The sequence below is a fragment of the Harpia harpyja genome, chromosome 23 (assembly GCF_026419915.1).
Source record: "Harpia harpyja isolate bHarHar1 chromosome 23, bHarHar1 primary haplotype, whole genome shotgun sequence".
In the NCBI taxonomy this organism is placed as follows: Eukaryota; Metazoa; Chordata; class Aves; order Accipitriformes; family Accipitridae; genus Harpia; species Harpia harpyja.
The window spans coordinates 18,322,664-18,347,037 of NC_068962.1; the positions used below are offsets into that span (position 1 = coordinate 18,322,664).

Sequence of the window (24,374 nt, forward strand, 5' to 3'; positions counted from 1 at the left end):
ATCCCAGGAGCAACACCAGCTTCCCTTAATGTTATTTTCACTGGACCTCCTTTTTTCCAAGCCTATTTTACTCGAGCTTTGCAACAACACAGCAACAACAAGTGTTGGCTCCGGGTCATCTAAAAGTGCCCTGAAAGTATCGAACCTCTTCTCAAATTCCAGCTTCGGCTGGACAACACTCAGACTTGCTCATTAGGCAGCAACACAAGCTAACTATTTTCAAAATCTCTCTATGGCACGAGGCGACAAGAGACGATCAAATCAGTCCCATCGTAATGAACTCCAGAACAAAAAGAGAAAATCACAGCCCCGCGTCTGCAGCCCTTAAATGATTCTCCTAACCTCTCCAAGCCAGGAGCAGCCTCTGCGAGAAAAAAAGCCGTGAATTATCGAGCCCCGTGGCTACAACTCACACCGTGGCCTCCCGGGGGGCTTTTTCCCTCCGTTTAAAACGCCATAACAGTAAAAAATGTGACAATAACTGTGCTGCTTTATTAAGAAGCGTGGCACGTTTTGCTGCACATGATGCGACACCGAGCAAGGCACATTGGAGAGACTTTGTGCAATGGGAAAACGCGCTGGGCTGGTGGCCCCTCTACCAGGACCTCAGCAGAGACTCACCTTCCAACTCCTCCTCCTCATAGCGAATACTGACAGTGTTGCTCGTTCTTCCCCGGTCAATCACTGCCTCCTCGTCATGTCTCTGTTTAGCAATGACAAGAAGGCAAAAGTTGGGGCTGGGGGTGGAGAGCTCCCTTACGTCCTCCCAGCCATCATCCACCCCTGCGTCCACGCGAGTCCACAAGCCATCACGCCTCTGCGTGCTTCCTCCTCCTTCAGGCACAGCCCTCAAACCACGGACTTGTAGGAGGTTTTTCTTCCCATACGCAAATAAAACAGCCCATAACATCACCTGTACTGTATACCATGCGAGTCTGGAAGTATTTACTACAGCAGGAGAGGGATGAGTGTTGCAGACCAAAAAAGCCCACCTCCTGCTTTGTTCTTGAGGTTCCTGTCTAACAAAGTGATTTCCAAACTGGACCCCCCCTCCCCTCCCCACAAAACTGCACTTTTGAGCCCCGGCCGTGCTACCTGTAACTCTTCCAGAAGGGTCATTTTGTAACCCCCGTTTGGGTTCATCCTCACGTCAGTCACTGGGTTTTGGGGACAACTGAACCTCCAGATCAGTCAGGGGGCCCGATTCCCCAAGGACTGATGGAGTAGCCCTCACGGGAGGAGCTAAGTGGCACCCAACGTGCACCAGCTCCAGTGACACAATAGGGACCATTATGAAATCACAAGCTACGATGCGGATCCAGGCAGCTATTTAAAGCCACGCACCCCTAGAGCCTTCCCGCTTGGAAAACTTAGTGCCTGGGGAGAAGCCAGCTCTGCTTTGAGCAAAAACTCTCCAGAACAGAGAAACTTCCTGCATGAGAGGTCTCAGGCTCAAAAGTGTGCAGAAGGAAAGCCCTTCACAGGCTCGTTCACCCTCCTGAGAAGCAAAGCCCATTAGCAGCATCATGTTTTCTCTCTTCTTCTTTCTAACAGTAGAGCTGAAGCTCTAGCATCCTGAGGATGCAAATAGGAGGTACAAATATGGTAGGGAAAAAGAATATCTTATTGGATCAATGGGTAGATTCAGAAGAAAACCCTGCTACACAGTAGTTTATCCTGACTGCTAGCTAGAACCGAGAAGACTGTTTTTTCCACCTGGGTCAACAGTTCTGGTGAAACATACTACCCGTCTAGGACGGTGTCCCGATCCAATGTCGGGGAAGGTTTCGATATGATCCCAGGAGCGAGATTAAGACACAAACGAGGTCAAACGCCGTATAGTCAAAAGAGCTTTTATTATCAAAAGTATCAAAAGTGGAAAATGGTGGCGATAGGATAGAATGGAAGAAAAGGTAGAAATCAAGCAAGCAGTCGGGATAGGATTGCTAGGATAGTCACCACCACGGATCCAGCGGCGTCCCGTTGGTCCTCAGGCAAGCAGTCGGCGGTGGGAGTTGCAAGGACGGATCCAGCGGCGTCCCGTCGGTCCTCAACCTTCAATTCTTTGGTGATGAAGAAGGCCCCCACAGCTTGTCTCTACGGGTTTTTATAGGGCATGTTTCGATGATGTCATGAGCTGCAGGTGTTGTCTATCACACGACCTTCATGGGATCGACACCAGAAACCAGTGTCTTATCAGCTCCAGCCTGTTTCCTCCTCTGGATGCCTCAATGGCCTGGTAATCGTCCTTATGGACAGAGGAGTGTCCTGCTTAAACAGGCCATCTTAGAGACAAAGGGCTCGAGATAAGCAGCTCACAGTTCCTTGAGATGACAGCCCAGTCCCTCACACCTAACAATCTTTGAGGCAAATAGTTCAAGATAACAATTCAGTCTCTTACACCACCCCGTGGCTCAAAGATTGCTTCAGGACCCATGGTGGTTTTGAGAAAAGACAGCTATATAGAAAAGCCAGAAAAGAGCATTTCATACAATCTCTATTACTGATGGTGTGGTTCGGTGTACAGCGCGAATTTGTTTAACACCATCAGGCGAAATAGTAGTTACAAATTGCATATTAGTTACAACACGTTGAATCAATTGTATAAAGCAGGGAATAATACTTGGTAAAAAGAATAACATGGCAAAACCACACAACAAGTAAAATAGGATTCGCTTAACCCATGGACCACCAGGGAGCCAGGAAAACATATCAACGTCCCAGCCTTTCCATGTCTGGACAGGAACATGGGCCAGCTTTCGTATTCCCGCAGTAATTTGTTTAACAATTTTCCCGCTGTCATCAATTTTTAAACAACAGTTAGAATCATTTAGTTTACCACAAACACCTCCTTCCTCGGCTAGCAGGTAATCGAGAACCATGCGATGTTGTAAAATTGCTGTTCGCATTTGTGTAGCTTGATCCGCCAATAGATCAAGGGCATGGGCTGTCTCATTAGTAATGATCTCTAGGACAGCTTGTAACCGGATGATGCGATTTAGGTTATAGATAGGTTCTCGAGCACCGCTAACACACTCGTTGGGGTTCCAGGTGGCAGGTCCATAATGTTGTATGATACGTTGAGGCGTCCACTCATCTTTGCCCCAGGTTTGACCACTCCCAGCTGCTATAGAGGTATCAATGGATCGCCGATATCGATTGAGATCATCGTATACCTTAACACCCAGCCCATCCCCTTTATCGTCTGGGAGCGGGAAAAACAAAGGGTGAATTACCCCCACATAACACACTCCAGTCCAATTTGCTGGTAGCAGTTTGTAGGCACGTTGGCCACACACCCAATAGTGACCCTTTAAGGCTCGTGCACCATTTTCAAACAAACCGGTAGGTGTCCATGGTGACTGGAAATATGTTGAATTACCTACTCCCAGAGGATGATCTGACGGACCATTCATCAACAACCTGTCCACAGTTTTTCCCACCTCCTCTATGGTGCCCCAACAGATAGGAAGTCCATCTGGACCTATACTCAAATGTCCCTGACAGTGGTCTTTATTATCACTTGACCACCAAATTTGAGTCCCATCAGGGAGACGAGAATATGTTTTATCAGTGGGTCTGCATCTCCAGGCACCAGAACCACGGTGCCAAAAGCAGGTAACATTAAGAAGGTTATTAGACTGATTAGTGAAAGACCAAAAATGGGAAAACCGTTTCCTGTGCCCTGTTTGATTCACCCAGGCCCATCTGGACCAGTGAGGCACAAAATTTGGAGAACTGGAACTCAAGAGGCGACAATATGCCTGGTCGTCCCCTTCTGGCAGTGACATAGCTGCCCTATGGTTTGAACAATCGATTGGTCTACAACCGTTAGTGAGGTAATGGTTGTCATAAGTATAGGTCCAGTTGCACTTGCTATTTCCCACAGGAATACCATCTTTCTTTCTATGTTCGGTTCAGACAATATTCACCTTGGACTGGGTATTGTATTGTCCAGGGCTGTGTGTCTTCACCCCAGTAAGAATCAGTTTTGACCTCACTGTAATTACTCACTAACCATTTTGGGGAAATAGGGACAGCAGTCCACGGCCAGCTTTCCAAACCTAACGGTCCACCACATACCCAACAATTAGTCAGATTAAAGGTGTTGGCCACTTGCTGGCCTAGAGCCACAAATTCATTTTGCCACTCCAAGCCGAAAAGAGGGGCACAGGAGTTTCCCCAGATATTAAAGGTGGCAACAATAGTCGACCAAAACAACATCTGTGGTGGTATACCAAACATCCTATAAATATTAACAAAGCAATCACTGACAAAACTACACAAACGATTAACAGCTTCACATATTTCCTCAGGCACGCTCCAGAGTCTTCACCTGAAAGAGAAAAGAGAAAACAGACTCGGTTCGTTCTAAGGAACCAGAAGCGAATTGTTATTAGAAGGATGGAATAATCCACCTGGTATTGATTTTATGTTCCCTTCCATAAGCATCTTTTGCTTTCCAAGCATATTTATTCATCGGTGTTTCCAGTACCAGAGGTACGGTTCCCACCGTGGGGAGTTCAACTAAGACTGGTTGGCCTGGAAAGTATGATGGATTTCTGAGACGATCCGGGTTATCTGGGGCTGGCATAATGGTTGGGGTCTTCGGGCAAAATGCTGTAATTTTCGGGCACCCATTCACTCCCCAACGACTGTTAACACTAGTCACTGCATCCCGTAGCCGTTCAGCCCATCCAGGCTTACGCGGCTTGAGGAAGCGTTTCAGCAAGCCATTCGTTCTTTCCACAATCCCGTTTGCCTGTGGATAATATGGAGTATGGCGTACCCACGAGATCCCTTCCTGTGTTGCCCAATCTTGGACTATGTTAGCAGTAAAGTGGGAACCATTATCCGACTGAATCGACTGAGGTTTGGGGAAAGTGCCAAACCACTCTTTCAAAGCTTTCACTGTGTTTTCCCCAGTAGCTCTGGCAAAGGCTTTGGCCTGGACTAATCCTGACACTATCTCTACTCCAACTAACACATAATGCTTTCCTTCTGATTTCCGGAAGGGGCCAATGTAGTCCACTTGCCAAGCCTCCCACAACCCTTTCCCCTCCCTTAGGTGTAGGGGATCACCTTCCAGGGGGTGTCTTTCCAAGCGGGTACGACATTGTTCACAGGCAGACACACAAGTTTTACATTCTTCCCTGGTAACTGGCCAACCTCGAGCTTGGGCCTCACAATAGAGATCTCTGATCCCTGAATGTTTCCTTTTTACGTGTAGCCATTCTAACAATCGCTCCCAGTCTTCTGCTATTGGGGTGTTCTGGAGGGGAGCTAATCGGGCCAATTCATCAGCTTTGCCATTCCACTGGCTAACAGGGGTGCCATCCTGTTGATGGGAAGCCACCCAGGCTACTGCAAATTTTCCTTGTCTAGCAATGGTTAGAATATCTTGCCACTTTTCTTTCTGCCATACAGGTATCCTATTGACTTCCCACCCATTTTGTTCCCAGAATGGAAGCCATTCAGTACAGCCTTTAAATACAGCATAGGAATCAGTACAGATATAGACAGGAGAGGTAGATTGAGCTTCATGCTGGAAAACACTCCATACTGCAACTAATTCCCCTACTTGAGCACTACCTTCCCCTTCGGTGATTATTTGTTTGTCCTCATCTACGCGGAGCGCTACAGCTCGATATTTCCAAGTTTTTCCTTCTCGTTTAGAGGAAGCATCAGTAAACCAAACATTCCGCAATTGTTCAGAAAACGGGGGGGGCCACTTGTATTACAGGAGTGTTGCCGAAATCCGGAATAAAACTCCTTAACAACAATGAGAAGTTAAGAAGCAGGCACTCCTTTATTGCAGCGCTGGGCACACGGGGGATCGCTCCACCTTCCTGGTGAGGTTTCTATGGTTTGCTTATTTCAAACTTAACAATACTAAGGTTCCTATAGTCACACATAACACAGTTCCTAAAGTTTCTATGACTACATTTCAAACTTAACACTGCTATACATTATGCTTCACAATTTTCTACTTCTTAATCAAACCAAACTCTTATATAATTGGATTTTAATTTCTTTATCAAAATATTTTCAACATTCCCCCCTTTGAAAGTTTTGAAAATCATTTCAATACTTTCACTATCATTTTACTAATCACTTACTATATGGTGGAGGAAACTCTGAGATTGTTGGTCCATCTTGCTGTCTTGCAACAGCTTGGATGATCATGCGATTAAAAGAAGTTTTACGAGTAATTTGTCTTTTCAAAAAGTAATAAATCAAAATGACCATTACAAAAATTATCAACAAGGTTAATATTGTACTAATCAATGATTTGATCCAAGAACTCAGATTCCAACCTAATCTCTTAAAAATCTTGTCTATCTAACTCTCTTGCATATCTTGCTGCAACTCTTGAGTGTCTTTCTCAATTTTTCCCAATAATTCCAAATCATGTTCTACATTCTGAGTTACATTTGGAATGTGTATACAACAATGGTCCATTCTGTCTTTTAAATATCCACACACCCCGTGTTCTTTGAGTAAAAACATATCTGAAGTCATTCTGTTTTGTAGAGTCATTTTGGAAGTGGTCTGTAATTGTATATTTAGATCTCTAAATCCTTTTCTGGTCACATTGGCCAGTTTCTCTACCTGTCCTGTTAGTTGGTACAGCCAGTCTCGATTTCTATATATTGCCAAAGGGGTTAGTAGAGATTCTAGGGTCCAACTAATTCTAACTCCGGTGGAGGGTTTATTCTATTAATCATCTATTTCTGACCTTTTCATCTGTTCCAATTTCAAATTGTCTAACAATCCTTTAAAAGGAGACTTTTTCCAAATTAGGCATAATGTTGGCATTCCCAAAGTGATTTGTTTTACCTTCCCATCAAGAGGCAGGTGGGTTGTCCAGGTTCCATCACTTATTGTCCAAACTAAGTGTCCTGGACTCTGAATAGTAGTTTTTCTGTAACTAAATATTGTTCCTCTTTTAGGTTTAAAGGTTTCAGTCAATTGAAGATCATTTTTAAGTCCTCTACACAAGCAGCCATACTTCACGGCTGCTGCTAAAGGTGGAATTCTTTGGATTGCCATGTCTTTAGTACTGTAATTGTATATTTTCTCACATTTCCACCACGGTACTGAATTTTCCTTTTCTCGTAATGTACTCCCTTTATCATTTACCGATGGTCAAGTTGTAAAAATGGTTCCGTCCTAAGTAAAACACCAAGGAGCTTTAGCCATATATTGGAATTGAGACAGTATAGTCATAGACCACACTGAGTCTCAACTAATTGTCCTTTCTAATATTGTCTGATTAGCCTTGTCACATTTCCATTCCATGATCATTCGAGTTGTATTTTTCTTAACTTGTTTATCATAAGTACAATATCCTACATTATGAAATCTCCCAACTTTTTATTTAATAAAACCAGAATTTAATAATTTTTCACAATCTGCCCTGCTCCTTGGAGACTTCCATTGTTTCTTGATAATTGTCACTTGTTCTTGCCATCTAACTACTGGTCTTTGTTCACAGTGGGTAGTCACATTTCTATGTTCTAAATTAGTTAAATTCATTGTCAAAATTCCTCATGGAATGGATTCACCAACTGCCCTTGGTATTGGTAAACAGGCAGTAATTTGTGTCACATTCTGGAAATTAGCAAATCCCTTAATCAATCTTACCATCAAATTTTCTTCCTGAGTTTTCTTTGGGAGGTAAATTAATTGTTCAGTTTGTCTCTTATTTCTTGTCTTTTTCTTCAGTTCAATTTGTCCTGGTAGATACTCGCCTTTTCCTTTCTCTCTCATCCAACTAATTTCTAATTTGTCAGGATCAAATTCTGGAATCTGAGTAAAATTACATCCCAATCCCAGAGTACCTCCATAGTTCACTGTTACTTGTTGTTCAGCCACAATCTCAGACCAGATCCCCACCAATATTATTTTCCAAATCAAAATGCATTTCCCCCAGATTCCAAAATTATATGGAAGATTAGGCATACTTCAAAGTCAGTTTTAAGGTTCTAGGGTTTCTATATATAACTTTCCAAGACGATGGAGCTTTCTTCACCCGAGTATAGTGGATCCATGCATCTGATTCAGCAATCTTGACAGCGGTGAAAGTAGTCAACAATACTTGAAAGGGTCCTTTCCAGCGTTCCTGAAGAGGTTCAGAAGTCCATGTCTTCACATAGACATAGTCACCTGGTTGGAAATCATGTACTGGATTTTCCAAAGACAGAGGTCTGTTCCAAACAACCGCACTCCGAAGTGTAGTTAAAGTTTTTCCTAAAGAAAGCAGATAGTTATATATATCTTGTTTTCCTTTTAAATGCATGTTCAGATTTGGTTCAGGAGATTCATAAGGTTTACTATATAATAGTTCATAGGGACTGATTAACGTCCCACTCTTTGGCTGAACCCGAATTCGTAAAAGGGTCAGTGGGAGTGCTTGAGGCCATTTCAAATTAGTTTCCTGACATATTTTACTAATTTGTCTTTTCAATGTTTGATTCATTCTTTCCACTTTCCCACTAGATTGTGGTCTCCAAGGTGTGTGTAAGTCCCATGTAATTCCCCAAATTCTACTAACACCCTGGACCACTTCTGCAACAAAATGGGAACCTCTATCAGAAGAGATTCCAATTGGTACTCCAAATCTCGGGATAATTTCTTGTAATAACCATTTAATGACTTCCTTTGCTTGATTGGTCCGACAGGGAAAGGCTTCTGGCTATCCTGTAAACGTATCAACCCCCACCAGAATGTATCGATACCCATTCTGTCGAGGTAACTCCGAAAAATCTATTTGTCAATAATCCCCTGGTTTCATTCCTGATTTCAACATTCTCATTTGAACCTTCCTTTTTACAACTGGATTATTCTTTAAACATATCTCACATTTTGCAGTTGTCATTGTAGCTATTTCTAGCATTTTTACTGATACTACTTGCCTTTTTAAAAGAGTTACTAATGCTTCTGCTCTCCAATGACATTCTTTATGTTTTGTTTGTACTATTTCCTTCATTACAAATGGTGGAATTACTACTTGTCCTTTTGATGTCACCTACTATCTTTCCAAATTTTTCCTTGCATTTAATAGTCTCCCTAATTTCTCATCCTCCTCTGAATATTTAGGTTTTTCCTTTGGTATTGCAATAGTTTTTGTAGGAATTAATGCCATTTGTAGGGCATTCCTTTTGGTTGCTTCCCTAGCTGATTTATCTGCTAATCTGTTCCCTATAATCTCTTTTGTATTTCTTGACTGATGTGTTTTATAGTGTATGCTTGCTACTGCAGTTGGTTTCCGAACTGCTTGTAGTAAATGTAAAATCTCCTCTTTATATTTAATGTTGGACCCCTGAGAGGATAATAATCCTCTTTCCTTCCATAAAATCCCATGGACATGGACCACACCAAATGTATATTTCGAATCAGTCCAAATATTCACTTTCTTTCCTTCACTCAATTCTAGAGCCCTTGTCAAAGCCACTAATTCCGCCTTCTGAGCTGAAGCTGTGTTTGGCAAAGCATTGGCTTCTATAACTGATTTTTCAGTTGTTACCGCATATCCTGCATAGCGGATTCCATTTTCAACAAAGCTGCTACCATCTGTGTACAATTCCCAGTCTGGATTGTCCATAGGTACATCCTTCAGATCCTCTCGACTGGAATATACATACTCAATGGTAGTCAGGCAATCATGTTCCAGTTGTCCTTCTTCCTGTATAGAACTCAAAAAGACTGCAGGATTAGTCAAATTAGTGGTTTTCAAAAGTACATCATCTTGTTCCATCAAAATTACCTGATATTTCATCATTCTGCTTGGGGAGAGCCAATGGCCCCCCTTTTGTTCTAATACTGATATCACCATATGTGGTACATATAGCACCATCATCCTTCCCAAAGTCAATTTTCGGGTCTCCTGTATTATCATCACAGTGCCTGCTACTGCTCTCAAACAAGCAGGCCAGCCTTTACTTACAAAGTCCAATTGTTTGGAAAAGTATCCAACCGGTCGCTTCCAACTTCCCATCTTCTGAGTCAGCACTCCCAGTGCAAGGTGTTGTTTCTCATGTACAAATAAATGGAAGTCTTTAGTCAGATCCGGAAGTCCCAGGGCTGGTGCTGTCATCAGGGCCTGTTTTAGATTCTTGAAAGCTCTCTGCTGATCTGGACCCCATTCAAATGGTGGACCTTTAAGAGCTTCATATAAAGGTTTAGCCAACAGACCATAGTTCATTATCCATAGCCGACACCACCCAGTCATTCCCAAGAAGGTTCTCAATTCGTGGGTATTTCTCAGCTCCGGGATACTGCAAATTGCTTCTTTGCGGTCTGTTCCCAACTGTCTTTGCCCTTGTGAGATTTCAAAACCCAGATATATCACAGTCTGTTTTGTTATCTGGGTCTTAGTTCTAGAGACTTTGTATCCGCTTAACCCCAAAAAGTTTAAAAGATCAATTGTTACCTTTATACACGCTGGTCTCTCCTCTGTTGTTATCAATATGTTGTCTACATACTGTAGGAGCAAATGTCCAGGTTTGGGACCATCTCGTTTCCACATCTCAAGTTCTTTTGCTAATTGGCTCCCAAAAATTGTTGGACTGTTCTTGAATCCTTGTGGCAATCTTGTCCATGTCAATTGTGTTTTTCGTCCTGTTTTTGGATTTTCCCACTCGAAAGCAAATAATTTTCGACTTCCTTCTTCCAGGGGTATACAAAAGAAAGCATCTTTTAAATTAAGCACTGTAAACCACTGGTGATTCTCCCCTAGAGCTGTTAAAAGTGTATATGGATTGGTTATTACAGGATATATGTCTTTCACTAGCTGATTTATCGCCCTCAGATCCTGTACTAATCTATATTCTCCTGATGGCTTTTTCACTGGTAAAATTGGAGTATTATATTCAGATTCACAATCCTCTAAGATTCCATATTCCAAAAATTTATCAATTAATTTCTTGATTCCCAATCTAGCCTCAGGTTTAACTGGATACTGTTTTAATCTCACTGGTTTCACATTTTCCTTCAGTTCTACTTTTACAGGCTGTGCCATTTTAGATTTTCCAGGTATCTCTGTGTTCCAAACTGTAGGGATCACAGCATCATCAACTTCTTGCGGCACCTCCTGAATCTTAACCTTCTCCTGTATCATCAATATTTCTCCTGTCTTTGATTCTGGTATTTTTAAAAGAATTTCTCCTCCCTCAAAAGCTATCTGTGCATTCAATTTGGATAACAAATCTCGACCCAACAGGGGTATCGGACATTCTGGTACATACAGAAATTCATGTGTAATTGCTTTATTTCCAAATTTTAAATCAAGGGGTTGAAAGAATGGTCTATTCTCCTGTTTCCCAGTCGCTCCAATTATGTTCGCTGTTTTATTTCCCAATTTTCCTTTATAAGTATTCAAAACAGAATATACTGCTCCCGTATCAACTAAAAATTCAACTTTATCATTTCCCAGCTTAATTGTAACCAGAGGTTCAGCTGGGTTCCCCTCCGGTCCCCTTCATTCATTTAAAGTCATCATTTTTGCAGCTTCTTGTTGACTTATTTGCCTTTTAGGGCAATCCCTTTTCCAGTGTCCATCCTCCTTACAATATGCACACTGATTCATTCCGAGAGGTGCATTAGGTTCCCGGTTACCAAAGTTTCTAAAACTTCCTCTTCCCCGAGCTCGTCCCCTTCCTCTTGCTGCATTCCCTGTTAAGACAGCTATTAATCTACTGTCTCTAATCTTTTCTTTCTTTTCTTTTCTTTGCTCTTCTTCTTTCTCTCGATTATTATAGACTTTCCATGTTGCCTCTAACATTTTATTTAAATTTCTTGAATCCTCTCCCTCCAATTTTTGGAGTTTCCGCCTTATATCAGGCGCGGACTGTCCCATAAAAATCGAAGCCAATTGTTGTTGTTCTGCTTCTGTTTCCAATTTCAAATCAGTATATTTTCTAGCGGTTTCCTTCAATCTTTCTAAAAACACAGAGGGAGATTCATTTTTGTCTTGCTTTATCTCATATAATTTAGACCAATTCAAAGCTTTCGGCATTGCATGCTTTACTCCATACAATACCCATTTTTGATATCGAGTTAACCTTCTCCTGTGTACAGTGTCATTTGGATCCCACTGGGGATCCCCTGAAGGAAAACTCTGTTCCAAAGTCCCAGAAAGCGTTTCATTCATAAGCGCTGCCTCTGCTCGTGCTTCTCCAGTTTTTAATACCATCTGTTTTTCAGTACTATCCAATAAATTATTCTCCCTGACTCAATACTCCTTTCCTGTGAATGTGAGGGAGAGAGATCCTGCTCCTCCCTTGGTGGGGCTATTTCTAATTCTAGTTCCATTTCATCCTCTTTTGGTACCGTACATCTAATGCACCTCCTTCCAATATCATAAGCCGAACAACAACTCTTAGCTTTCTTATTTTCTGCAGTCAATGTCATCACCAAATTGTCTCGACTAATTAACTTGCATTCCTTTTGCCAATCCGTTCTCTGTCTCAAATAAAAGAACAGATCCACATATGGCACTTCACTCCATTTACCCTCTCTCCTACAAAATAACATTAACTGTAATATAGTATTATAACTTAAAGTTCCATTTGTTGGCCACTTTTCCTGCTCTTCCAAAACATACAAAGGCCACCAATGATTACAATATTCAACCATTTGACTTTTACGTAAATCATCATGTAATTCACTCCAATGTGCCAATAAACATCCCAATGGTGATGTTTTCGGTATCTTTTCATCAGTGGTTATATTTCCCATACTCTTACTCTTGAATAATTTGGCTAATGCCATTATACTTATATATCAAATACCAAATGCACCAAAAATCAAATATCAAAGTTCCAAATATTAATAACCAAATATCAAATGCCAAATATCAAATATCGAGTATCAAATACCAAATATCAAATACCAAATACCAAATATCAAATACCAAATAAATGCAAATGACAATTGTCCCAGATACACAGATGTCCAACCCAGCAATAGCTTTCGCTTATGACTTACGGGCAGACTTATCCCAGATACACAGATGTCCAACCCAGCAATAGCTTTCGCTTATGACTTACGGGCAGACGCCTAGGCTTCTCCACAGACGGGTACCCTCTGAGCCCCAACCCTGCGAAGCTTTCGCCGCGCCTTACGGGCAGGCTATCCGAACAGATTCCAGAGAAGAAGTGCCTTACCCTTTCTCCAGGGAACGTTGCGAGGAGCTTTGCGAGTCGAGAGCGATGGTTCCCCCCCGAGAATCCCTCGGTGCCGGCTGGAGTTCGATCACCACTCGATCTCGTCCAGTCTCACTCGCAAGGTCCCATCTGGGTCGCCAAAACTGTTGCCGAAATCCGGAATAAAACTCCTTAACAACAATGAGAAGTTAAGAAGCAGGCACTCCTTTATTGCAGCGCTGGGCACATGGGGGATCGCTCCACCTATCGTGTGCACCTGTCTTGTCTAACAATACAGTTAAATACGCACCTGTTATACATATTCACTAGATTTCCAAGCAAAATGTTAATTCCTTTTCAATGATTGGTCTTTTAATCATACCACCTTATTAATATTCTTATGTTAAAACAATCATTGGTCAATTTCACTTCACTCTACTGATTAGAATCCTCAAATCGAGATGGGAAGGGTAAGGGGGTTTCCAAGCAGCAAACTGGTGTCCATGACGGTTTCCTTAGTTTTTGAAACAAAACATAGAAAGACCAGTATCTTCCTGGTGAGGTTTCTATGGTTTGCTTATTTCAAACTTAACAATACTAAGGTTCCTATAGTCACACATAACACAGTTCCTAAAGTTTCTATGACTACATTTCAAACTTAACACTGCTATACATTATGCTTCACAATTTTCTACTTCTTAATCAAACCAAACTCTTATATAATTGGATTTTAATTTCTTTATCAAAATATTTTCAACAGGAGGAAGTTCAGGTGTTTCTCTATCTGGGCTTGTTTCCTCTTGAATGGTTAACATCTTTGCTGCCCCCTCAGACACAGTAAAAATGTCACAATAATGCTTTATTTGGGTATACCATTTCCGTATAGAGGCTCTCTGAGCCACCCCGTCAGGGGGCGGAGTTCCTGCTAAAACTGTCTTGGTTACTTTAAACGGGCCTCTAAGCACTATAGACTGCTGTCGAATAGTCCGTTCAGCCTCTCTCAAGGCTAAACTGACTACAAACAAACCTTTCTCCCAAGCAGTATATCTTTTTTCTGCATCCTTAAAACTGCGAGAATAGAACCCAATAGGTCGAGTGGGTCCTTCGGGGCCCTTTTGCCATAAATGTATTGATAACCCACTTTTGGCAAATCCCCATTCAATATGGACAGGGTCTGTGGGATGAATAGGACCAAGAGCTTGATGGGCAGTTGCTTCAAAAATTAGCAATTGCAATGCCTCTTCGTGGGGCTTGGTCCATTCCCACTGAGCCCCTTTTCGCAACAAGTCATACAGGGGTCTTGCAATAATTGAAAAATCAGGGATATGTTTCCTCCAAAACGCAAGTAATCCTAGTACGTGCTGCAAATCCTTTTTTGACTCTGGCATTTTAATCTGATCCAATGAGGAAAGGGTGTCAGGGGGGATACATGTCATTCCTCCCTTCCACCAAATTCCTAAAAACTTTACTTCGCTTGAGGGTGTTTGTATTTTCTCTGATGGAATTTTCAGCCCCAGGCTTTCCAAGTGAGAAATTATATCATCCTGAGTTTTCTGAACCTTTTCTGTTTCATCCCCACCTACAAGAATGTCATCAATGTACTGATAAACACTGACCCCCTCCTCTGTCTGAATTAGTTCTAGCTCCTGCGCTAACGCATGATGAGCTAGAGTGGGGGAATGCTTGTACCCTTGTGGGAGTCGGGTGAAAGTAAATTGCTGACCCTCCCAAGTAAATGCAAAGCGGTCTTGATCCTGTTTGCAGGGGGACCATAAAAAACATATCTTTAACATCCACTGTTGCCATAATCGGGTGGGCTCGTTCCTATATTGTAGCTACAAGCTCAGCAATATTCGGTACCGCAGCTGTCAATGGACCAGTATTTGCATTAAGTCTGCGATAATCTACAGTTAATCTCCACTTGCCATTAGGTTTTCGCACTGGCCACACCGGGGAGTTAAAAGGAGAATGGGTTGGAATTACAATACCCTGTCCCTTCAAGTCCTCTAACACAGGCGCTATTCCCTCTCTGGCCCCCAAGGGTATCGGGTAGGGCTTAACATTTGTAAGCTTTGAAGGGGGAAGCAGCGGCGCGGCTTTTAACAGCCGAATATCTATTGTGGGAGAGCCAAACGACCACTGTCTCCTTTTGTTATCAATCCAGGTCTTTCCTTTTAAAACATCGAGTCCTAAAAGGTTAAGTGGAAACTCCCCCACAACCATCGTCACTGTAGTGACACTATCTTCTCCTGGCAAACGCAGGCTGACCATTGCTAATGCCTGTGGCTGAACAATGCCGAATGCATCTGCCACAAAAAGCTGCTGTTTGGAGGGTGTAAGTCCGCAATTAGCAGCGTCTTTGGTTTTAATAGCTGAAATCTGAGCTCCGGTATCTACCAAAAAGGTGACCGGAACTTGTCTTGGTCCCACAATGCCTGTAATTAATAAATCACCCTGGCCGTTTTCAGTGAGCTGTCTAATATACATCCAACCTTCGCCCCCCCGCTCACCACCGAAAGGCGAAGGATCTAGTTTCCCGCCGGCTCTTGGGTGGCGTTTGTTTCTGATAAATCAATCAGGGAGGGTGCGCTGGGAGTAGTATTCTCAAAATTCACTTTTCTATTTGCTGATTTATCAGGCCACCCTGTTACCAATTTTTCCAATTTGTCTGTTGGCATCCCGTCCATTAAGTCATGCGGGATCCCCTTCTGGTATCCCCGCGCCCACAGTATATTACGTTTGTTCGGGATATCTCTCCCCCCCGGCGGTTTAGCAAGGGGTGTTCTCTTATCACTCCCAGGGCACGAAACTATTTTTACTTCAGCCCGCCTCAAGCCCCTGGAGTCTGTTTTGGTGGCTGGAGGGTTAACGGGACCATACTTGCGCCCGTAATTAATTAATTCCTGGGCCACTTCTCCCCAAGTCCACATTTTCTTATCTGGGGGGCGGCGGTGCTGATCAGGCGTGAATCCTCCTGAAGCAGCCACAACACTCTCGCCCTGGGGCATCGCCTGTATTTTTCCTTGTAATTGTATACCAATCGGTTTCAGAGAATCAGGGAGTCCCCGTATAAGGGGAGTCATTCGCTCAGGATCCACCGACATCATCATCGGGGACTCCTGCCTAGGCTCCAATTTTCGATCATACATCATCTGCAGACAAGCTGCCTTTTGCACACTCTCCACTAATTGATCAACAGTCCCTGTAATCGCGAGGGGATCCCCCCTCTCCAAGGGGTTCAAACCCCCCGCCCAATAGGCTGCCCGTTGGGTTAAAGATCAGGGGGCACGGTGATTCCCAGTAGTTAAAAACACTCCCAGTCCCCAATACCCTTCTGCCTCCTTTTCACTTAACAGAATCCGGTCCCCCCCCCGACAACGATACTCTCCACACATACTCTGTTTCTGACTCCTTAGGGGTTCGGCCAAATTCCTTTTTTAGTTTTGCCAACTCAGTGGCAGTATAGGGGACCTCTTTAGTTGTAACTTGGGGGAACTGGTCCTGCTCATCATCATAAGTATATTCAGTTTTGACTAAAGGTCGCAATGAAGGCAGCTCTAACTTCTCCACTCTCTCTTTTGCTGCCTGCAGGTCCTTAAAGGGGTAGCCAATTTCTGATCTTGGAGGAATTTCCTCACGGACAGTACCTGCAAGGAGCTGCTCCTTAAGAGCAATTTGCAAATGTTTCACTCGGTTCTTTTCTGCTTCAAGTTGTGCTTTTAATCCCGCCACTTGTCCCATAAGGGACTGAACAAGATTTTGGAGGGATTCAATAATTTGAGATTCTGCAGTGAGGTGGCAATCCCTATCCTCCACTGCTGCAGCCAGACTGGCACCGAGAACGGCACAGACAATTGCTTTTCCTTTCCCTGACCGCACTCTAGCATCTTTCTGTAAAGCGACCATCCGATCAATAACGCTCTGCAGATTATACCAATTTCCCTGGGCCCAGTCTATCCCAAGCACACAGGGTCGTGCTTTATGTTTTTCTAAAAAATCAAACAAAGCTTCTTTCCCCAAACGGGCAATTTTGTTATCACTCATCTTATACAAAGTGGGGAAGCAGTCGTCTCAGGAAGGCAGCACGTAAACTTTCAAACACAGCACAACACAAGCCTGCACCCCCTTACGTTCCTGAGAGGTCTCACGTATTAAAGCACGTAAAGTTTCAAACACAACACAAGCCTGCACCCCTTACGTTCCTGAGAGGTCTCACGTATTAAAGCGGGGAAGCAGTCATCTCAGGAAGGCAGCACGTAAAGTCTCAAACACCTTATAAAAAGCGGGGAAGCAGTCGTCTCAGGAAGGCAGCACGTAAAGTTTCAAACACCACAAGCCTGCCCCCCCTTACGTTCCTGAGAGGTCTCACGTATTAAAGCAGGGAAACAATACGGCACTCTCGTCTCAAGGGATCCTGTCCGTGACGCCAATTTAAATGTCCCGATCCAATGTCGGGGAAGGTTTCGATATGATCCCAGGAGTGAGATTAAGACACAAACGAGGTCCAACGCCGTATAGTCAAAAGAGCTTTTATTATCAAAAGTATCAAAAGTGGAAAATGGTGGCGATAGGATAGAATGGAAGAAAAGGTAGAAATCAAGCAAGCAGTCGGGATAGGATTGCTAGGATAGTCACCACCACGGATCCAGCGGCGTCCCATTGGTCCTCAACCTTCAATTCTTTGGTGATGAAGAAGGCCCCCACAGCTTGTCTCTACGGGTTTTTATAGGGCATATTTCGATGATGTCATGAGCTGCAGGTGTTGTCTATCACACGACCTTCATGGGATCGACACCAGAAACCAGTATCTTATCAGCTCCAGCCTGTTTCCTCCTCTGGATGCCTCAATGGCCTGGTAATCGTCCTTATGGACAGAGGAGTGTCCTGCTTAAACAGGCCATCTTAGAGACAAAGGGCTCGAGATAAGCAGCTCACAGTTCCTTGAGATGACAGCCCAGTCCCTCACACCTAACAATCTTTGAGGCAAATAGTTCAAGATAACAATTCAGTCTCTTACAGACGGCTGCATCTGAGGAAGAAGAATTAGTTATCTGCAATACAAGGAGTAACAATGAGTCATTTTGTGTCACGATATTCATCAGACCGCACAGAGAAACAAGAGACAAATGCATTTGAATAACCACGTCTTGTGTTACGTTTTAACCACTTAACACTCCGTGAGAAATACCCCAAGAGCTCAAGAAGAAAGAGCAGAAAGACAGGAGACAGGTGAAAGCCTAGAGCCCCAGCTAGACGGAATGAAAGACCCTCTTCCTTCTCTGAAGCTTCAGCAAGGCTTCCTTCACCTGCTTGTTCCTCCCACTGTAAATGACGGGGTTCACACTGGGGCTGACGAGACTGTAGAAAAGGGAAAGAACTTTCTCCCTCCCAGGTGAGTTACCGCTCCCGGGCCCCACGTACATGAAGATGGCGTTTCCATAAAAGACACCCACCATGGTCGGGTGGGAGCCACAGGTGGAGAAGGTTTTGTGCCATCCTGGCGCAGAGCGGATGCACAGAACGGTGGCCACGATGTCCAGGGAGGAAAGCAGGAATAAGGCTAAAGGGAAGAGGAAGAAGCACACACAAACAGCAAAGATCAGGACTTTATCGGCACTAGCGGCAGCGCAGGCCAGCTTTAAGACAGCAAGAATTTCACAGGAGAAGTGGACAACCTCACAGGGGCCACAGAAAGGCAGGTGTAAAGCCAGAGAGGCTCGCAGTGTACCAAATACGAACGCCAAAGCCCACGGAACTGTGGCAAGGGTGAGGCACAGCCTCCAGATCGTGATGAGGGCACAGCGGAGGGGACGGCAGATTGCCACGTAGCGAACAGAAGACATCACGGCCAGCAGCACGCACTCTGTAAGTGCAAAGATTAAATAAAGATGGATCTGTGCCCCACACCCAGCAAAGGAGATGGTTCTGCCTTGTCCAAGGAGGCTCCTTAGCATATGGGGGACATTGCTGGAGGCGTAGCAGATGTCCACGATGGAGAGGTGGCAGAGGAAGAAGTACATGGGGCTGTGGAGGCAGTAGTCCAGGCAGATAAGCAGAAAGACAAGTGCGTTTCCCATCCGAGTGGCAGAGCAGAGGGCAGAGAAAAGGCCAAAGAGGCAGCGCTGCAGGGCTGGGGTGCTGCAGAACCCCAGGAGGATGAATTCTGCGACAGTCGTTTCATTCTGCACGCTGTGCTGGAGGTGAGGCAGCACAAACTGCCACCACGGAGATCTGGAAGGGAAGGAGCAAGGAAAAGGAAAGAAAAAGGAGAGTTTTCCTAAGAATGTTGTGTCCTTTACTCTTTACGCTGCAGCTCCCTTCTCCCTGTTTTTCCCTCTGACTCCAGTGAAAGGTGCGTACTACCCTCACCATGCCGAGCGACGTACATCTGAATTGCAAGCTCCAATCTCTCGGCAAACTTTGAGCAGTTTGACCAATCTCGCACAACTTTGCTGCCTAGCTTGCCCTTGAAGTCTTTCTTTTCCTGGCTTGGTTTTGGGTTTTTTTTGCAGGGGGTGGGGAGGGGCAGGGGGCGGTTTTGCTGTTGGAGAAAATAAGATGATGAAGATTGCAGGTGTCGATTAAGGTGAAGTCAGAACAACTTCAAAGCAGCTATTTTAAATTAAGTCCATATTAAAAGGAATGCACAGTTCACAGAATAATTCCAGTTTTACCATTAAACCAACCCGCATTTCCAATCCACTGCTGTGTCCTCTTTACCTTAGTGAAATGCATTCCTACTGAATCCTGCAGTTGCTTGATCCAACTCCCCTTCCCAGCAGGGAGGCTACTGCAGGTCCGGGAAGGTCAGGCAGAACGTCCCCTTGGTTCCTGCTGCGCAGCTGCTCGCCGTTACCAGTTTCGCAGGGTGCTGGTCAAGGTCCCTGGGCATCCCCTGGCACTTGTCTCCACGCGGCTCTCTGGTCTCCAAGATCTTCCGCCACTTCCAGGATATTTCCTCCAGCCAGGATCTTCACCTTTTCCTTCCTGGGTCCCCTTCTTCTTTTCGAGATCCCTTCTTCTTTCTGGGAACCCTTCCTTTTGCCACCACCTCTTCTTTCTGGAACCCCACGCCCCCAGTTTTCCCAATCTAAGTTGTCTATGTGAGCAGTACAATGCCTGATCAGCCTCCTAATTAAGGGTTCTGTCTCCTAGCTCTTTATTAACTGTAGGGTTCGGGACATGCCACTTTTGCTTATTCCAGGTGTTACCCAAATTTACAACCAGCCCACGCTGGTTGCGTGTAGCAAGAAGCAGGCTTCTGCTTGACAGCTCAGAATTCAGTTTCAGACATTCACACGCACAGACCTTGCCACACACGTGCACCCAGTCACGTGTTGCCTGGGAACATTCACAGTTTCAGCCAGTTTTTCGTCTACGGCCGGGCTTCAGAGGCAGGGCATGGCCACAGAAGCGCATTCCCCCCGTCAGCCTGTGAGGTGAGCAAGGGAGAGTCAATACTTGTCTGGTGAGCCTCATACCCAGACAACGTGGTCCATCCCTGTCCTGGGACAGCCCTGGGAAAAGCCACAGCAGGGTGCTCCCTTGCCTCTGCCTAGGTCACTGGGGTTCCCCTGCCTGCCATTGCTCCTTGGTCCTCCTCTGTGTTTGTGGAGATGAACCTTGAACTACACAACCTAACACCTACACCACCGGGAAAAAGAGAGGCAGCAGAGGGTCCAACGGGGAAGGTCGCTGATGTAAAATGCTCTTTGTGAGAGGCAGCACACCTAGCTCACCTCCTTGCTCCTGAGCTGCTCTATCGGAAGCACTGCGTGCAGGACGCTCTGTTCAACAGGCTGTGTCTGTATCTCACTGCCTTGTCCTTGCTACAGCACCGTGTGCTGGGGGAACACCACGGAGAGCAAGGAGGACGCTTTTTCCCCAGGAGCAACGGAGGGTGCTCAGCTGAGTGCTGCTGCAGGGGCCAAAGTGGGGCGGGCAGGCAGGGGGGGGGAATGCAGGAACGAGGGAGCTGGGAGTAACCGGGCAGTCTGGGAGATGCCCGAGAGGCTCAAGAACCCTGTAAGCACAGGATGAGCTTAGAGGAGGTTCAACGTGAGGCCCTGTGGTTAACCATCCCCTCCAGATCTGGACCTTCTCTGGTTCCCGAGTTACCCTGCAGTTTAACAGCCTGGTGCAGAGATCCTGACTGGGAGATCACTGTACCTCCAGCAGTTAGGGATCCACCTAACAGTTAACCTGAGCGGGTGCAGGTCTGTGCTGCGCTGTACGCACAGCGTGGCCTTCAGGCTGTGTCCCTACACGTGTCCCTTGGCCGCAGGATAAACGGAGCTGGTTGACTGTAACAGAGGAGCCTCCAGGCAGCTCCTGCTTGGTACCAGCAATTACGCCACCTGCGCGGCCCTGCCATTATCTAAAGTGCAGCAAGAAGTCCGCGTGTGAACATCCTTCATGAATAGAGTTGTTTTCTTCTAAGAAAAGTTGTATAACACCGTGAACGACCAAAAAGGAGGAACTTCTCCACAGGCAGGATCTGTACAGTGTGCCAAGGGAAAACCCACCTGGGGTCTGCCCAATGCTGCATGAACGCAGGGTTCCCAGCATCTGAAGAGACCTAAGATTTACTTGCTACCTATGTGCCTCTTCTTGCTGCCTGTATGCCTTCTTCCTGGCTACGCCGCCTCCCAAGATCTTGCCCACCCCCAGCCTACTGGGGAGGGGGGGAATGTTAGAGAGACGGCCTTGATGCTGTGCCAGCACTGCTCAGCCATGGCCAAAACACTGCTGTGTTATCAACAGCTTTCTAGCTACCAGTACAGAGCACAGCACTACGAGGGCTGCTATGGAGTAAAGGAACTCCAACTCAGCCAGACCCAATACAGAAGGAAAGTGGAGGAAGGACAGAGGGGGCAGCCCAGGGACACAGAGCCCCAGGTCTCATCTGGCCGCTCCTGTGACCCTACGGTGTATTCAAAATCAAATACCTGAAGTGCTCCCTTAGATGCAGTTTACAGCCAGGGGACAAGAAGGTGGCAGTTCTGCATTTTGCAGCTTCCAGGCTGATGGCAGAGCCAAAGCAAAAAAAAAAAAAAATCCAAACCAACCAAGAGAGGTAAAACTGGAGCGCAGGGAGCAAATGCTCTTCTTTCACCTTAGGCCAGCTGCTCGGACGCTCTCTATGCTGCCCTGCCACAGAGGGCATCCCTCTCGTACCAGTAAGAGACATAAGAGTGAATTAAAGCCAGGACCCCAAACCAGACCAAAAACCCGGTCGTGATGAAGAAGAAAGTGGAGAAGGCATCAAATATAACAGAAAATGATTTTGGACATTCCCAGTTTACATTTGGAAAAAAAAAAAAAAAAAAAAAAGAGGAGGAATTAGGTATTAAAAGAAGAGCACTGAAGGATAAAGCAGTAGCAGTCCCTCTACCACTGCAAACCCACACCCCCACACGCACGTACGCACACAGACTTAACACCACCGAACTCCCATTGACTGTGACGTTCACCTCAGCTTGCTGGTCTAGAGATACTGAATGCCTGAAGCACACCAAGGATAACTGAAAACATCTGCATGGCTTTAATGGGAATCCTCCAACTGAAACAAAGCGCTTTCTCCCTCTGTCTGCGTTGGCACATCCCCGAGTCACGCTCTCACTCCTCTCCTTCAAAGTCAAGATTCCTAAACGTGAAAAGCGGGAGTGGGGAAGGGCGAAGGGAAGAGAAGAAGAGGGAGAACATCATCAGTGGAAGACCTGCCAGCTGCTGCTGATTCAGCCCCGTTCGGGGGACCACCCCAGCAGAGAGGAGCTGGTTTGAATGCCACGGTCCTCACTGCCTGTTCCCAAGGGACAGGCCATTTGCTCAGCCTTGCCGGCCAAAGCATGGGAAAAGCGTAGGCGTGCGCCATCGCTTGCAGAGGAGCACGGTCACGTTCATGTGCAATCCTTTACCTTTTTCCTCCCTGGATTCAAAGGGTTTCTGTCTTCAAAGTGAGAGCCTTCCATACGGGTGTTTGTGACGTTTCATCCAGGATAATAATCTCAGAAGGATCAGTCCTGCAATAAATATTTTACATAGCAATCCGTGATTATGGGAACTGATGCCACCAAGGGCATTAGCATCAGCAACAGGAACAGCGGAGCCCCGAGAATCAAAGCCCCGCATAAGCGTGGGAGGTTTTGCTGGATGAGGAGTTTCGGGAGGCAAGCCGGGGAGCTGCAGAGCAACAGCTCTGTGCAAAGGCTCTTGCTGGAGTTTAGCCCCGGTCCGGGTTCCTAAGCCACTGCTGGTACAGATCACGCCTGCAACTCCTCATGTTTAAGTATGAGGATCTCCAGCTACTGTAAAGGCACTGATGATGCAAGGTTTGGGGGTCAAACGCGAGTGCTGCAGCCACTCTGCTTGGGGTCAGAGCCCTGCGATCACCTCCTGCAGCCCTGCCCCCGAATTTGGTTTTCCCACCGAGCTGCCTGCTGGTTTCTGTGGGATGCCCCACAAAGAGGCAAGTGGAGAAAACTGTGCCAAACACCTTCAAGCTCATCTTGCCGGGGGTCCTGGCGCTTGGTGGGCCTTTACCTGTCACTGCGTTGCTTTGGGATATCCAAGTCACTGGTCTTCCCCACGCTCAGCTGAACTGAACTTGCAGCAGCAGCAGCTTCCATCGCCCTCTTGGACTCCTGACATAAAAAGGGACAAGTCACGTTCTCTGTCTTTGGTCAAAGTGGAGATAAGCTGAAGGCCCAGCACAAACTTAGCAGTCTGCCCTCCCCTTCTGCCCCTTGGCAGCTATAGGTATTAGTGCAGCAGGGTAAAAACCGTTCACTCCAAAGATTTCGGGGCGGGGGGATTGTGTGTTCAAAACACGATTATGAGCAAATCTCGCCAGCAGCAGCAGCAGCAGCAGCAGCAGCATCACCATCTAATAATAATAACGATAATGACCTTTCTGAAAAGCAACTTGTTTTAAAAATTACACCTGTATTCAAGTGTTCAGCTCACTGCTAATTGAGGAAACAAAGGTTACAACGTGGGATCCAGGCTATTGGGATCTATTTCCATCGAGTGCTGATCTTCCCCCAACGTTTCCAGACAAGCTGTAACAGAAACAGGCAGTCTCACAGCCCGAGGGAGATGTCCAGCCCCGAGGACCCAGCAAGCCTTACCTCTTCTTCTTCTCCGGCTTCATTTCTGCCATCGTCCAACTTCTTCTTCCTTTCTGGCATAAGGTCATCCAGAAAGCTGAGCTCTCGCTTTGAGAAG

At 45.5% G+C, this 24,374-nt stretch overlaps 2 protein-coding genes across 3 annotated transcripts in view; both read right to left on the reverse strand.

Moving 5' to 3' along the window:
- The window catches only part of LOC128135569 (electroneutral sodium bicarbonate exchanger 1-like), a 40,035-nt gene that overhangs the window by 12,211 nt on the left and 3,450 nt on the right, over nucleotides 1–24,374 (reverse strand). For both annotated transcript variants that reach the window (XM_052774599.1, XM_052774598.1), the window contains exon 5: nucleotides 622–703. In XM_052774599.1, coding sequence (XP_052630559.1) covers nucleotides 622–703 — 82 coding nt within the window. The remainder of the gene's footprint in view (nucleotides 1–621; nucleotides 704–24,374) is intronic.
- LOC128135573 (olfactory receptor 2A14-like) lies at nucleotides 18,193–19,585 on the reverse strand. The gene has a single exon (XM_052774605.1). It carries the CDS (start codon nucleotides 19,223–19,225, stop codon nucleotides 18,398–18,400), a length of 828 nt encoding a protein of 275 aa, XP_052630565.1. The 5' UTR covers nucleotides 19,226–19,585; the 3' UTR covers nucleotides 18,193–18,397.

Bases quoted from the DNA above. Each gene is read 5' to 3' on its own strand.
- LOC128135573 (XM_052774605.1), bottom strand. From the start codon at position 19,225: ATGGGAAACGCACTTGTCTTTCTGCTTATCTGCCTGGACTACTGCCTC.